We start from the raw sequence: 14,055 nt of genomic DNA, 5'->3' as shown, positions 1-14,055 counted from the left end.
TTTGTAAAATAACTGTTATTTAATAACCATGATTTGCTCAACAACTGTAGTTACAGTTCATAATTACCGGTCTGTGTGAGAGAGACAGACAGTTGGCAGCAGTACTGAAGTGGAAAAGGCACAATGACAGATACATGTAATGTCACAATACACAACAAGATGCCCTGCACGAGAAAACAAAAAACAACCAGAGATTTACATCAGCCTAAATGGCTTTGTCAAATACAGTCCCTGTTCAATCGCTTCAATTGAGTGAGAATGTTTTTACAACATTTCCTCGGTCAGTTTGAATATATATATATATGAGTAAACAAAAAGCATAGTGTAAAACAAACTGGTACGCAAATCTTATTGAAAAATAATATATATATATATATAGCAAAATATCACACTTTCACGGCAATGAACGTGAGTAAAACTCCTGGCAGGCGGCACCGAGTGACCTATAGCATGACGATAGCACAGACAAGTACAGCCTCGGTCTTCACCTTATACAACATGGTCTCAGTCCTCTGGAGCCTCCAGAGTCTTTTCAAAAAGACACTGAAATATTCCCAAAGACGGGAGATATTCGCTGCGTCGCTGACAGCCGTGGCAGATACTGCCAATAAACGGGTACAAAAATCAAAAGGACACTTTTATCAGAAGGAAATACGTCGAAGGCTACAAATCCCTCTGATTGGCAACAATAGCCAACTGACTGCTCGTCATCTACGGGCTGCATAAGTGCATTTGTTGACTTCATGTTTTCGTGGTAATAGGTCGAGGTTTTCCTTGAGCGCGTCGGGGGAAAGGGGAACGTCCTCTGGATAATTAGAGGAAAATACAAATATCTTAGGTCAGTGCGAAGGACCCCCTTCATCTGATCCGCTCAGCTCAAGGCCGCTGTTCATCTGAGGTCTGGCGGCCATTAAGAGTCCTCATCTCTCAGCAGCAACAGCAACAACAACAACATAAAAAGCACCTCTCCTTATTGCCGGTGTCAGGGTGTCGCTCCCTCCTGGTCCATGCTGCAGCCCAGAGCTTCGATGTCGTTGCCGATGTCGGTGATCATGCGGTCCCACTCGTCTCCCTCGGGGGCCTCCTGGCCCTCGTCGGAGGCGCCGCTTCCTCCCGCCGCGCCGTTGCCGTTGGCGGTGGAATCGGAGGCGGAGCTGGCCGTGCGGCGGTATCGGCCGAAGCTGTCCGTGATGATGCCGCGGCCGTCCTTCACGCCGATGGTCTCGAGGAAATTCTCAAAGTGCTGGCTGTCCTTCTCCGGTATGAAGGGACGCAGGCCTGCAAGGGGCACAATGCAGAGGGTCACGACGTCTTTAAGCACATCGGACGAGCACCACGGGTTTCTCAACCCGGGCCTAAAACACAGCGGATCGTACCGAGGAGGAGGAACTTCCTGCTGTCCCCGTAGAGCTGTCGCAGGTTGATGCAGAACTCGTGAATGGACGCCCCGTTGCGGTACTCATGGAGCAAGGTGGCAAACTGCTGGATCTCTTGCGATGACAGCTTGGTCCGCAGCTGGAAGTGGAAGAAAAAAAAAAAGATGGTGAAAGTCAAAAAACGAGAATTAATACAGCTGGGAAAAAGTAGAAAGGACTCCGGGAGTCATACCGTGGTCATGTAGTCCTGCAGCAGCTCGGCGGCAGTGGTGCTGAGATCTCCGTCACTCGCGGTCTTCGCCTGAGGGGACGCCGGGGTCGATGCTGATGGGGAGTTTCCTTCTGCCTCCATGGAGGCCTGGAAAGGACTGAGGAGAAGGATGCGTCCTTTGTAAGTGACTGGCGAAAGTAAAACACTAGCAGAGGTGTGGCCAGATCTTTCGTGATCACCGTTTTGTGATCAGCATGGAATCATCGAGGTCGGCGTACTTACAATGCGCTGGCTTCCTCTTCAAAGGCCTCCTTAACATCCACTTTGCTTGAAGAATCATCTGGAGAAAAATAAAAGTGCAATTGATTGGGTTCATATCTGACATCAAGGCTGCAAAAAATAAATAAATAGGGAAGTTTGTTTCAAGAACACAAAAAAACGATTCATCATGTTGTTTACCGCTGTAAAGAGAAAGGTGTCTGGTAGGTGTAGTTGCTCCGTCAAAAATGGCTCTGTCCAAGAAGTCAATGGTCGATTCTGTGTAAACGATCTGGAAGACCTGGCTGAGCAGAAGACACAGCTCCTCTGCTGCTGCCTAGGAGACAACAAAGGGCTTGTTTACATTCACTGTGACCAGCGTGCAGTCTTCTTCACCTGATAAACAAAAAACGCTCCGTAGTGCTTATAGAGGCTTCCACGGGGAACCTTTAAGGAACAGCAGCGTGGAACCGAACCCAACTCCAGAAACTGCCTCCACAGTTCCTTTTGCATGAATACCTTGTTATCAACGGCCAGCACAAGCAAACAGCAGACTTCCACGAGCACGGCTCCGCCCTCCGATAAGGAGCTCAGCGTCTGGGACTTGTTGAGGTCCGGACACGAGCTGGGACAAGGGGAACCGCCCGACTCCTGGGCTGAAACACACAGAGACGAAAAAAGGCACACAGTCAAATTAAACGACACACTCACATGTTTCCCTCATATGATCTTCTTCTCTCCCAGGAAGTTGCTAGTTGAGTGAAGCAGAGAGAACCGGTGGGAGCGCGATGCAAGCGGCCTATGACACGTTCTCCAACATCAACGGAACCTGCTAACGCTTTTCTTACCCGTTTTGATCACCACGAGGTGCAAAGAGTCGTCCCTGATGTAGGAGACGGCAGCGATATCGTGGATGGGCACTCTGAGGATGATGTCTTCTCCGTCGCGCCACACGAGCTTTATGTTGTACGCCGACAAGCTCACCACGGCGTCCTGCTCCGACGTCAGCTGGCCGGCCAACTGATGGGACTTCTGAGAAACACGGGGGGGGGGCATACAATGCGGGTAATGAAAAGAACTAACAATTAGTTATGTCAAAAACTACGCCGGCTCGTTTCGGAGAAACACAACCTACCGGTGGACCACGTCAACTCAGAAACTCACCCTGGCGTTGTCAACGAGCTGCAGCACTTCAGTGCGACTTGACGGGTTCAAGTATCCCGGAACTGATGACAGCTGTCCCAAGTACTGGACAAGACAGAACGTGGACACACGGGTCACATCCAATACGTCATCGTGAGGGAATGGTGCTACAAACCCTTTCTTTAATACATGGGCAGGGAGTGTAATCAAACTCACTTTGACTTCCTTCTCAATATAGTCATTAAGCAGGATGTCAGGGTCAATGCGGTGGTCGGGCTGAGAGAGCGAGAAGGTGTGGAGTGCCCTGCGCTCAGTGGCTTTCTCCTGGGCCTTCTTGTCTCTCCCCTTCTCTCCTTTCAGGAAGACCCGCTTGAACGGAGACACGATACCCGGCTGGAGAATCAAAAGAAAACGACAGCGGAGTTGAGAGACATCAGAAGATCCTAAAGCCGCCTTCCAAAAGGGTGTGAGGAGAAATAAACTCAAATTTTGTGGATATATAACATTTCATTCTAAACAAGGAGTGTGGCTCTGCTTCGCAGGCCAAACTTAATTATACACATCCACAGGTCTACTGGTCTGCATTGAATATACATGCGATGTAGTTGCAGTAAAACAGTTGAAAATGCAGCTCCGCGTTTTAATGTCTCTCCCCAGAAATACATGCAGAAACTACATTAAAACTTGTAGTCACTGGTACTTATATGTACTCGTCATTTCTGCTGATCGGGTTTTCCCTGACTGCGCTGGTAGCTGCAGGAGTGAGACACAGCAGACCCACAACCCTCCGTGTCACCCAAGGCAAGTTGCTTAAACAAAACATCCTTTTGCAACACTAGATCGGATCAGTCAGTGCTGCAAAACGACAGCTGCCACAGACAAGTAAAAAACAAAAGAAAAAAGCTTGCAAAAGCTAAACCAAACACATCGATACTTTACAGCTTGTATCAGTCAGGTGAACAGCCGACAGTAGCTCATCGATTTGTCTCCACGCGCGATACCAAACCGTTTTATTTGCATGTTTGCAGCTCAAATCCTACCTCGTGATCCATGGACCCTCTCGCTAGAGGAGTCGCCATTACAACAGACGGCACGCTGCGCGGCGACGGATGCTGCTGAACTTAAGACACCTGTTGCCTCCTCTCGTACACGGCGACAGCTGCCGACTTGTGACGGACATACAGACACAGTGGGAGGGGGGAGAGATTGGACTCCCCTCACGGAAGAATGGAGGCATATGTTTTTCTGTACTCCGGGTGATAGAACAGGAAAGGGACTAGCCACAACTTCCTGTGATGACACGTGCCGTTGAGCATTGAAACGCTTGACATCTCGTGTGGGTTAAAAAAAAAAAAAAAAAAAAAAGAGAAAAAAGAAAAAGAAGCCGTTTCACAGCAGTTAATAACATGCAACGAGTGCGCGTGGTGAACGCGAATCCCTTTTGCTCCAGATCTTCACATCTCAGGCAGACGATCGCTGCCGATTCGAGACTCTGCAACCGAAGGCCCAAGCACAGCGCTGCCAAACCACGGAAAAAAACAAGACCTCGTCTGCCCTGTGAGTTTGTGTGTTTAAATAAAAGGCGCACACAAGAACAGACAATCGGGTGTAGTTCAAGCCAAGGGGGTGGGGGGTGGGGGGTGGATTACCTGCTCTCGCACCCACAATAGTGATGAACGCAGAGAAGAAAGAGAAAAAGGTTGTGAAGGTGCACTTAATTCTCACAGTTTAACCACAATTGGGTTCCCGCCTCGGGTGGAGGCATTAAGAGTCTGTGGAACAGCTCCACCTACGAGCCGGTGCATTATTTACCAGTGCGTCGCTCAGGCGCATTAACATTTTATGGCTCATCCGTGTGAAATGGGAGACCAGCGCTGGCGTGGTTGAGCCAAGCAAACCCCCCCCGCGAGGAGAACGGGCGGCTTTTTGGTGGAAGTGTTTACAGAGATACGTGCGTCAGGGTGACGCCGGTCTTCTCGGTGCTGGTGACAACAAGTGACGGTGCTTTCAGACTTTAACCTTAATAACAACGCAGGATCCGTACGCAGTCGTTTCCAGGAACCCTTGACACCTCGCCGAATTCAAATAAGCTCACATGAAGCCAGTTCGCCAAGTGAAAGTCACAATATCAGGTTGTTACATGAAAGGGCCAGAACGTCCACTTAAACATGTGTAATAATATAATGTATCATCAAAAGAAATGCAGCACGTTATCACCACCAAGTGGCACGTACAGGAACATTATGCATGAATACTGGGACCTCACCAGCAACACAAGCACCGATGGCTAAAAGTAAAGATCCAGATCAACAGATGATAAAGATTCAGCAAGTTTCAGACCTGAATCACTGACATTAACAAAGATAATAATGTTATTGCCAATGTTCACGAAAGCCACAAGGCTGCAGAGTGATTCAATACATCCTCTCCAACTGCTGCCGTTTCGTGGCCACAAGCAGATTTTTGTAGGTGCTGAGTTTTGAATGCTTGCCAAACTACCAGCGGAGTTTACCCCTCTTCACACTAGGATATCACTTCAGTCCAGATTTCCCTTCATATCAAGAGGAGGTGCAATTGCAAGGGAAGTGCGTTGGTCGTGAGGGAGAGAAAAACAAAAAGCTGCGCAGACCAGCACGATGACACTATACAGATCCGCCTCTCAGGCAAACGGGATCAATGGACGGTGTGTGTGTGTGTGTGTGTGTGTGTGTGTGTGTGTGTGTGTGCGCGATCCCTTCATCGTGACTGATAACCGCTGACAGCTGATGTTAAACACGGATCCCCGATGACCCACAACGACGAGTGTAGCTATGAACATTATATTCCAGGGCCGAGAGTGTAACGTTAACTTCTGATGTTTCACACAGGGTTTTAAGTGTTCTCTGGGTGATTAATATGTTGCGCTCTACGTATTTTAGCGTTAATACATTTTATTTAGTACCCGTTAACGTAAGATAAACATTAACCCCGTGTGATTGACCCTAGTTTAATGAAAAGTCGGTAAATCTGCCGGTGTGACAACGGCGCTGCTTATCCCCCTGGTATTTGTCTCAACTTAGTAAGCTAACCGCTAAGATAGCCGGGTCTTACTAGCTAGAAAGTTAGCATGCAGTGGAAAGTAACTTTAGTTATGTCAATAGCCCGACTTACCTTTTTCACTTTTTTCACATCATCCTCCATTTCTATGGAGATATCCTCTTTCGCATATTCAGCTTGGCGATCCAGGTAGGACTATACATAACTGACGTTAGCAGCCGAAGCTTTTTACCGGCACTCACCTGAAAGTAGTTAGCTTGTTAGCCTCGAGTAAGCCTAGCATTGGTAAAGCGGTAGCGGAATTTAAGGGGACAGCAAAACGCCATCCTGTAATTTTTCCCTTATTCAATAACCATTATAACAGAAAAGCCGCCGTGTCACCACCGCGGAAACGGTGCTGAAAAAACGCAACTAAATAAGTAGTCTGTAAACAGGACGAACTCGTATCCGACGGGCAAAACTTTTCAACCGTGCCGCCATTTTGGGCGTTAATCTGTGGTCATCACAGTGAAAAAAACCCACCCCGGCGCGGACATCGACGGAGAGGCAGGCCGAATAAAAGTGTCCCCTCGCGGGCAGTGACGACTGACGGAGAGCCGCTTCAGACCAGAGACGTGGACGTCAAGTTGTGATTAATGCACCTTTTCTTAAACTATTTGTTTTGAAGGTCAATGCAGCTTTATGTCAATTTAGACTTTTTTAGACTTTGACTTTTTGTTTTTATTAGGGTAGTTCTTAATTAAAAATGTAAAGATGAATTGATACCTTATGTGTATTTTGGCCAATTTTCTTATTCATAAAACATTGTATTTCAGTATGTGGGGCTTTATGTAATTATTATTTATTCTGTACAGTATAAAGCTGTTTGTAACCCCTGTGTGTACAGTATTTTTTTTTAATGAATCAAATTTCAATATGTGCCCAGCAAAAAAAGAAAGCCTAAAACAAAAAAAAGTTAAATACCAGCAATGCCCACTTCTCGACAACCTAATTTTAACAATTTAACAACAAGGGCAAAATTAATTTCAGTAACATCTTCAGGAATATAATCAGAGTAAACAAAACCCCCCTGTGTGAGTGTACAGCACTTTGATTACATCATTTAACTATTCACACACAAAGATGTAAAGTGTAAACATTGTGTGTCACGTACACCTTTGGCCATATGCTGCATACCTTTCATGTGTTAAAATGTGAAATGTGCATAAGAATACAGCACTGATAATATATTGCACTTTCAAATACTATATTTATTTTTCTTCTTCTGGGATGAACAGTCTGATATATGAATCTACAGTAAGGCTTAACATTACATTTTCAGCATAATATTTTTCTTTTCATCTAAAAACCAAAACATACAAAAAGAACCGTAGCACCATATGTTATTAGTAATACTCATATTGTTCCCAAAAATAGGACATCAGTTTTGCTTTTTTTTCAAGAACGGGGATTCCATGAGACAATTTACTTACATTGTATATTTAACAACAACAAATAAATCATTCCATATATGTTCTCAGTCACAACAGAGGTTTTATGAGTACAATTTCTTTTTTAAGATGCTACAGATTGTAGCCAATTTGCCTAGTGGCGTTGTGCCAACTCTTGGAGTACCCGGATAAATCATATAGCCTACGGAGTATCCCGATAGATCCGGGAAATACACCAACAAGCTAACATAAATTGTTTGAATATAAACAAAGCAATATTTCTCAATACCTTTTCATAACAATTTCAAAAATCCGCAGCAACTAATATGACAACAATAGTCGCTTCATTGGAATATCAAATCCATTGTTAAACAAAATATTACAGCCAATTCCACAATAACAACAAAAATAGATACACATAGATTAAGGACATATAGATGACAGGAATTTACAACACAGCAATCACGTTCTATATATATATATATATGTTTTTTTTTTCAACCCAAACTCCAGTAGCAGACGTACATTTGTGCTCCTTTGCGTTTTCCCTAAAGATCAATTTTACCATCTGCTAATTTAAATTTTCTCAGAGAAAAAAAAAAAGAAGAGGAAAACTCTAGTTCAGACTGAATCATAGCAAAACTAAACATACCGTAAGCTGAAACCAGGATATTAGACAAAATATGAACAGAGAATCACTGTGTTATTTTTGTGCGGGTTCGCAAAATCAAAATGGCACCATTGAAAGTCGAGTTCTGCTGTAAACTGTGTGGATTAGAGACGCTCGCTGGTGAGCGTTTTGAGACGGCAAGTCCTCTCGGTCACCCGGAAGGCTATGCTATCAGAAAGCTAAGAAGTGGACCGCGATCCACAGTGGTAGCACCTTTTAAAATGTCCCTATTCAGCACCAGGTCAGCAACAGAAATTGAAGTAAGCACATTTTTGTCATCTAAACTTACTGCTCCAGTGGTCCAACAGATGTTCATGACACAAAAGTACGCTCTTAAAACCAAGTGAAAGACTGCGATGACACACATTGATGCAGAAATCAGAGGGTTCGTTGTGCAGTCCAGAGCGCTTGCATGCTAAATGTTGAGGGTCACCTCACAACGACTTCCAAAGGCATGCTGGGAGATGGTGGCAAAACCAGTAAATTAGGTTATTTGAAAGTGACTCTGTAACCGGGCCTGTTTCATCCTTCCACTGTAAGGAAATGCGACGTCGTCCTCATTCGCTCCTTCCGTGTTTCACTCCAAACTGCAGGCTTTTTTGTTTTGGCTAGAGGATGTATTTTTCACACAGGACAAACGACACAGAGAGTTCACGTCTTGGCACTACAAATCATTCATCGTTGCAAGACAGGAGAAGATGTAAAGGCGTAGACAAAAGTACAAAACAATCACTTGACCAAATCGCTCGGCGTGGTGGCTGGCGCCCGTTAAGCCCGTCCGTCCGACGGTCCAATGCCGTAATAACGTAATAAAGATGAGGAGTACGGAAAAAATGTATCAGTATTGCCTCACTTTCTTCCTCACCCACCGCTCGGTTCTGTTTAGTTGGAACACCGTGACTAGACGACAGAGGATGAAACGGTTCAAACGTGGGGACGACGCCGCTCGGCGAGCGAAAGGAGACGTTGGCGTTTGTTGTTTGGGAAGCTGGCTGCCGTGGCTGGACTGAAGCACCCAAAGTAACAAGGCACCACGAGGACTGAGGAGAGCGCGCCTGCTGTTCAGATGCTTTGCTGTGTGTGGCGATGCAGAGCCGGCGTTTACGTAACTGATTTCTGCGTGGCTTTTGTTCGTGGTGTTGAGTTCGGGGGGCCTTGACACTTGTGTGTACCTGCGTGTAAATTTAAAGACAACAAAAAGAGAAAAAGACTAAAACTCACTCACTAACCAATATTGTGGCAAATCTGTTTTACTGCAAACAGAAAGTTGCAAAACTATGCTTTTACTTTTGTAGAAATTTGTAAAATATACTGTGTGTTCCATAAAAATGACTTGTACATATAGACTCATTGCAGACTTAATTAAAATAAATTAGTTTACTTAACCGCCATTACTACTATTCTAATCACACCGCTTAGCAAGCATAAATACTCTGCATTTACGACATTACGCACCACCATGAAATGCAGCCCAGTATTACATAATCAATGACACTATATGTTTTACCGTCGTTCCACACACACACACACACGCAAATAAATGAATCACAGTGTATTTGCCCCTGATTTGGACATGTGTCCACGTCTGGAAAAGGTCAGCAGTGTTTAGAAAGGATGCACCATTTGCCAGGCAGCCAATTACCACAAAAACACCCCCCACCCCCCGATAAGAGGAACGATCAATCATCCTCGGAAAACAAAAAAATGTGCCAACCATAATTTAGTGGTGTGGTCCCAGCCGAGGAGTGGTCCAGGATGCAATATGTGAAGGAAAAAATGGAGACCCTTCAGGACATGCCTGCGGATGAGAACTGCATTGAGACACCCCTGAGTCAGCTGGTTTAGTGGTCCTGTCTGTCGGTCCTGAGGAACCCCTGTACTAATTTTTTTATTAATTGCCTAACTATTAACATGGCTGTTCATTCACTACAACAGAGAGGAACTACTCTGGCTACAACGGTAAACAATGAACAAGTTGGTTGTTTGCATACTTGTGTGTATCTATACACGTGGCGTGTGTGTGTGTGTGTGTGTTGGATGTTTGCTCCACTTTAGCTGACCAAGTAGTTTCTCAATTACTCAGGGCTGAACATCACTTTAAAGCTGGGAGGGTGGCAGACCCCTGGATGTTGAAGCTCTTGGTCATGGCAGTGTACCTCATTGCATGTTCTCATGTCAGGATCTCCAGTTGTTCAGCCTCAACTCAGACGTTGTTCGGTTACCAGAGAGCGTTGAGAGTGTTTTCGCGGGAGCGCACCAAGGCCCAGCAACGGAGAGACGGGGCGGAGGGCGGAGCAGCAACCAGGGATGGAGCCAAACAAACGGCGAGAGCACAGAGCTGTGGTAAAGGGCCGAGGAGACTCGGGCGGCCCGCTTGGATCCCCTTAATAAGTACTGTAGGACGCACGATGGAGACGGGCGAAGCATCCGTTTTCACGCGAGCGTACGAGGAATTGTACACCAGTCGGGCCCTTTATCACCGCCTGTCCTCGTGTTCTTTTCCAACCCCGGCAAAAAGACCCTCTCACCTTTGGCCTGGACGTACATGGCATCCTGCTTTTTACAGTACGACGTTAGCAGGCACACGTGGCCACAGCGGAGCGGAAAGCCAGCGAGCCAGGGGAAAGGAATCTCTGTTCTAGGGCTCTTGGGCCTCCCTTGTTTGGTGAACTTTTTTTTTTTTTAAACTAATGCCTTATACCAAAGTCATGCCAAACACTGCAAAGTAAAAAAACAAAAAACACATTATATACACCGATGGATCATTGAGTAAAGAGATCATAGTTGAGTATCGCATTCATTTTTACTCGTGGACCTTTTTTCAGTAGCCCTCTGGGAAAGTTCCATCGACGTAGAAGGATTGTTTTGTCCGGATTATATCTCATTTTTTGTAGTGAGTGAATCCTCAGGCTCAGCTGACAGATGTGTATCAGTGTGTGTAACCGCTGCACAGGAGGCCCACTGATGGCACACGTTTCGCTGGGACTTAATAAATGGGCAGATAAATTGGAAAGACAGTACTGTAGGACGCGATTTGGCTTTTGTTTCAGTTGCCAGAAGAGTTTCACCCATGAAGACCTTTGAACACTGCACAACAATTTTTGTCATGTAAAAAAAGTGGTTTGGCAAAATGGTTATGTCAATGGTTATAAAGGTGGACACAGATAACTACTGAAGTATAATAGCATAGAAATATTTTCTCAGATTTGTCTTTTTTCTTTTTCAAGAACTTATTACACGTCTTTGCACCCAATAAGCATAAGTTGATCAACCTAAAACATGTGTTGATAATAATCATATGAGTTAAGTTGTATACAGGAGTAATTTCTAGGATTCAGAAGGGAATGGTGGAGGATTCCTCGATTCTTTGCACTTCAAATCAAAATGTGTGTTAACACACATTTGTACCCCTCTGCCCCTTACCTGACTAAAAAAAAAAAGTCTTTGGAATGTTTTTAATTATTATTTTCTACCCACCAATTTAGAAAATGTTGTGCTCATTTCAACTTTTCATTGTGTCTTATTTTCTATTCTCGGGTGGTGATCTTAAATCTTTGTGCTGTCAAAACATTGGGAGTAAATGACCAAGTAAGGCTGGTGCAGCTTGCCGGTGCAGCTTTCCACCACTGGGGGGCAGTCTGCATCGTGAAATTGAATGTGCGGGTGGAACTGATTGAAGGTCAACGTGCTTCCTTTTTCCTCCTCGCATGATGCGATTATGATTAAGGATTTTGAACAGAAATAGAACAGCCAGGAAACACTTGAGCTACGAACGCTCACGGGAGGAAAAATCCGTTCTGAAGTGCTTCTCTTGGAAACGTCTTTGATTGTGTCCTTTCTGTCATTTACAGGGTCATAATAAGAATTTTAGTGCTTGTGGGCTAAGGACTCGGTAAACATTGTCATACATTTCAATAACTTACGTAAAGAATGGCAGTAAATGTCGAGATGTGCAAAGACCCGTCCCCTCTGACGCCCTCCTCCATCATTCCCATCAGGCTTTGCGCCAGACTCAAGTCACAGGGACATAACAGTATGCCCTTCACAAGTATTCACAGATTGAATCACCAATACAGTATAATGCATTAATCACATTTCATAATGAAACATTCATATGTTATCTACACACTCATTCAGAACCTTTCCTCTATCCACGTAGAGGGAATTATATGATGCTTCTCTCAATATCATATCAGATATTGTAGGTTCATAATTTTTCTCTCTATACTGTATGTTTTGTTCCAAAAATAAATCATGACCGTGTGTTTAGACTGTCTGGACAGATTTTCGGTTTCGCAAACACACATCTCCTGCTGGGAGAATTGAATGATCAGAAGGGAGGGAAGGAGAGAGCCGAGTGTCAAATGGAAAGAGATACTATCTGGAGAGGAGGAAGAGCGGTGTGAAAGGAAGGGACGCATGTGCACCGTGGTGTGTAAGAGCAAGTGACTGTAGCTGTGGGAGGAGAAGCGTTCAGAGGGAGGACTCGTACTGCAGGAGTTCATAGAGAAGCGGACCGTCCCTATACCTGATGCCCACCGCGTTGGGGCTAATGTACTGCAGCACGTTTATGGTCCTGCGCAGGCGGCGATCCACAAAGTGTGCATCCCAGGCCGGGTAGCGTTTTCTGGGCATGTCTATCTTGATGAGAGGACCCTCGGGCTGGATGGGCCTTCCAGCTGCGTCCACGGGCTCCGTGGACCTCACCTGGAAAACCGGAAGGCAGGTGTCCGTGGGGGTTTCGTCGGACTCCTCGTATTCCCCTGCCAGGCCCCGCGTGGGGGTGGCCTGAGAGCCGCGGTGGCCCGGTGTGGGAGCCATAGGCTCGGCCTCGGGGGGTAATGGAAGGCCCCACAGAAGCTCAGCACAGCAGGAGCTGGCCAGCACCCTCAACCGGGGGCCCATCGGGTGAAGGACCCCGTAATATAGAACCATACAGGCCACACCTGAGGCAAAGCACAGGAAGACACCACAGAGGGCAAAGGAGGCGTAGGCGTCAGTGGTGACTGGGTCACGGTACGCATACCAAAGGAGGCTGAGGATGGCGTTCTCTAACAGTACGAGTGCGTAATAGGCCACCATTCTGCACCGGGTCCGGCCCGCTCGTACATTGAACCAACAGAAGACGTAGACCACGGCCACCACCATGTTGAACAGGACCTCCTCCCACTTGGACATGCAGAAGTCGGTGCCGCCATGGATGACCCAGAAAGCCATGGCACACCAGTGGAGCACCACGAAAATGCCAAAGTAGATGTGGAACACCGAGGCAAACAGAGCGAGGGAGAGCACCCGGGAGGAGATGGTGAAAAGGCGCCAGAACAGATGCACCAGGGCACCTCGGTAACTCATGCTCTTCTTGTCGTTGCGTGAATCGCGCAGGAGTTTGTGGTAAGAGGCTAGCACCCAGGCCAGGGACAGAAGGGAGGAAATGGCAGAGACACCTGGGAATACAGAGAAAGAGAAAGAGGGTAAAAGAAGAGGAAGACCACGAAGTGCAAGACTGATGCTGACAGATGCTGTGAGATGGTTGGTGATTGAAATAAAAAAAAAACCTGCTTTCTTTTAAAGCTTCGCCCAAATGGCTCCGGTTTTATCCTGACTCGGCTGCCGTTCCACTTACTGTACACAGTGCATTTTTATTTCAGAATGCCACGTTATTATCATAGGGCAGTCAGTCAACATGGTCTCCAATTAGGGTCCCAATTCAGGTGTCCTTAAGACATGTCTGATAGTGGAGACAGCAGATACGTCAGAGCAGTAACCAGCGTGTGGCTTCACACACATACAGGCAAGGTCACACTTTTTACGTTTCAATTTTCCTTTCTATTGCATCACAAAACTAGAAGTGCAAATGAGGTTGTAGACAGAGACAGCGATGAATGTTGGAAACCGGAGGCGACGGTACGTTGTGAACAACGGGATATGTGA

At 46.0% G+C, this 14,055-nt stretch overlaps 2 protein-coding genes across 5 annotated transcripts in view; both read right to left on the bottom strand.

Moving 5' to 3' along the window:
- ccm2 (CCM2 scaffold protein) lies at positions 1 to 6,550 on the bottom strand. 4 transcript variants are annotated; one of them, XM_040160607.2, is made up of 10 exons: positions 6,139 to 6,550; positions 3,205 to 3,381; positions 3,010 to 3,093; positions 2,694 to 2,877; positions 2,365 to 2,501; positions 2,047 to 2,182; positions 1,870 to 1,927; positions 1,609 to 1,744; positions 1,377 to 1,515; positions 1 to 1,278 (listed from the first exon to the last, which is right to left on the bottom strand). In XM_040160607.2, the coding sequence occupies exons 1-10, from the start codon at positions 6,166 to 6,168 to the stop codon at positions 983 to 985; spliced, it is 1,377 nt and encodes a 458-aa protein (XP_040016541.2). In that variant the 5' UTR covers positions 6,169 to 6,550; the 3' UTR covers positions 1 to 982. The 4 variants fall into 4 exon arrangements, with proteins under 4 accessions (XP_040016541.2, XP_077949392.1, XP_040016538.2 ...); XM_078093266.1 differs by having other exon boundaries at positions 2,694 to 2,874; positions 6,139 to 6,528; XM_040160604.2 differs by lacking the exon at positions 6,139 to 6,550 and adding an exon at positions 4,029 to 4,286.
- Positions 6,551 to 7,253: 703 nt separating this feature from the next.
- The window catches only part of xkr6b (XK, Kell blood group complex subunit-related family, member 6b), a 39,158-nt gene continuing 32,356 nt past the window's right edge, over positions 7,254 to 14,055 (bottom strand). Inside the window, exon 3 of the mRNA XM_078093264.1 lies at positions 7,254 to 13,568. Within this exon, the coding sequence (XP_077949390.1) occupies positions 12,598 to 13,568 (971 nt within the window). The 3' untranslated portion in view covers positions 7,254 to 12,597. The remainder of the gene's footprint in view (positions 13,569 to 14,055) is intronic.

This window comes from Gasterosteus aculeatus, chromosome 18 (assembly GCF_964276395.1).
Source record: "Gasterosteus aculeatus chromosome 18, fGasAcu3.hap1.1, whole genome shotgun sequence".
Lineage (NCBI taxonomy): Eukaryota > Metazoa > Chordata > Actinopteri > Perciformes > Gasterosteidae > Gasterosteus > Gasterosteus aculeatus.
This window is presented reverse-complemented; position numbering and strand designations above follow the sequence as displayed.

Excerpts from the sequence above, each read along its gene's own strand:
- ccm2 (XM_040160604.2), bottom strand. The coding sequence starts at position 4,067 with ATGGCGACTCCTCTAGCGAGAGGGTCCATGGATCACGAG. Across the intron at positions 2,183-2,364 it reads TGCTGGCCGTTGATAACAAG|GCAGCAGCAGAGGAGCTGTG; the intron begins GTATTCATGCAA and ends GTTGTCTCCTAG. Across the intron at positions 1,928-2,046 it reads ACACCTTTCTCTTTACAGCG|ATGATTCTTCAAGCAAAGTG; the intron begins GTAAACAACATG and ends ATTTTTCTCCAG.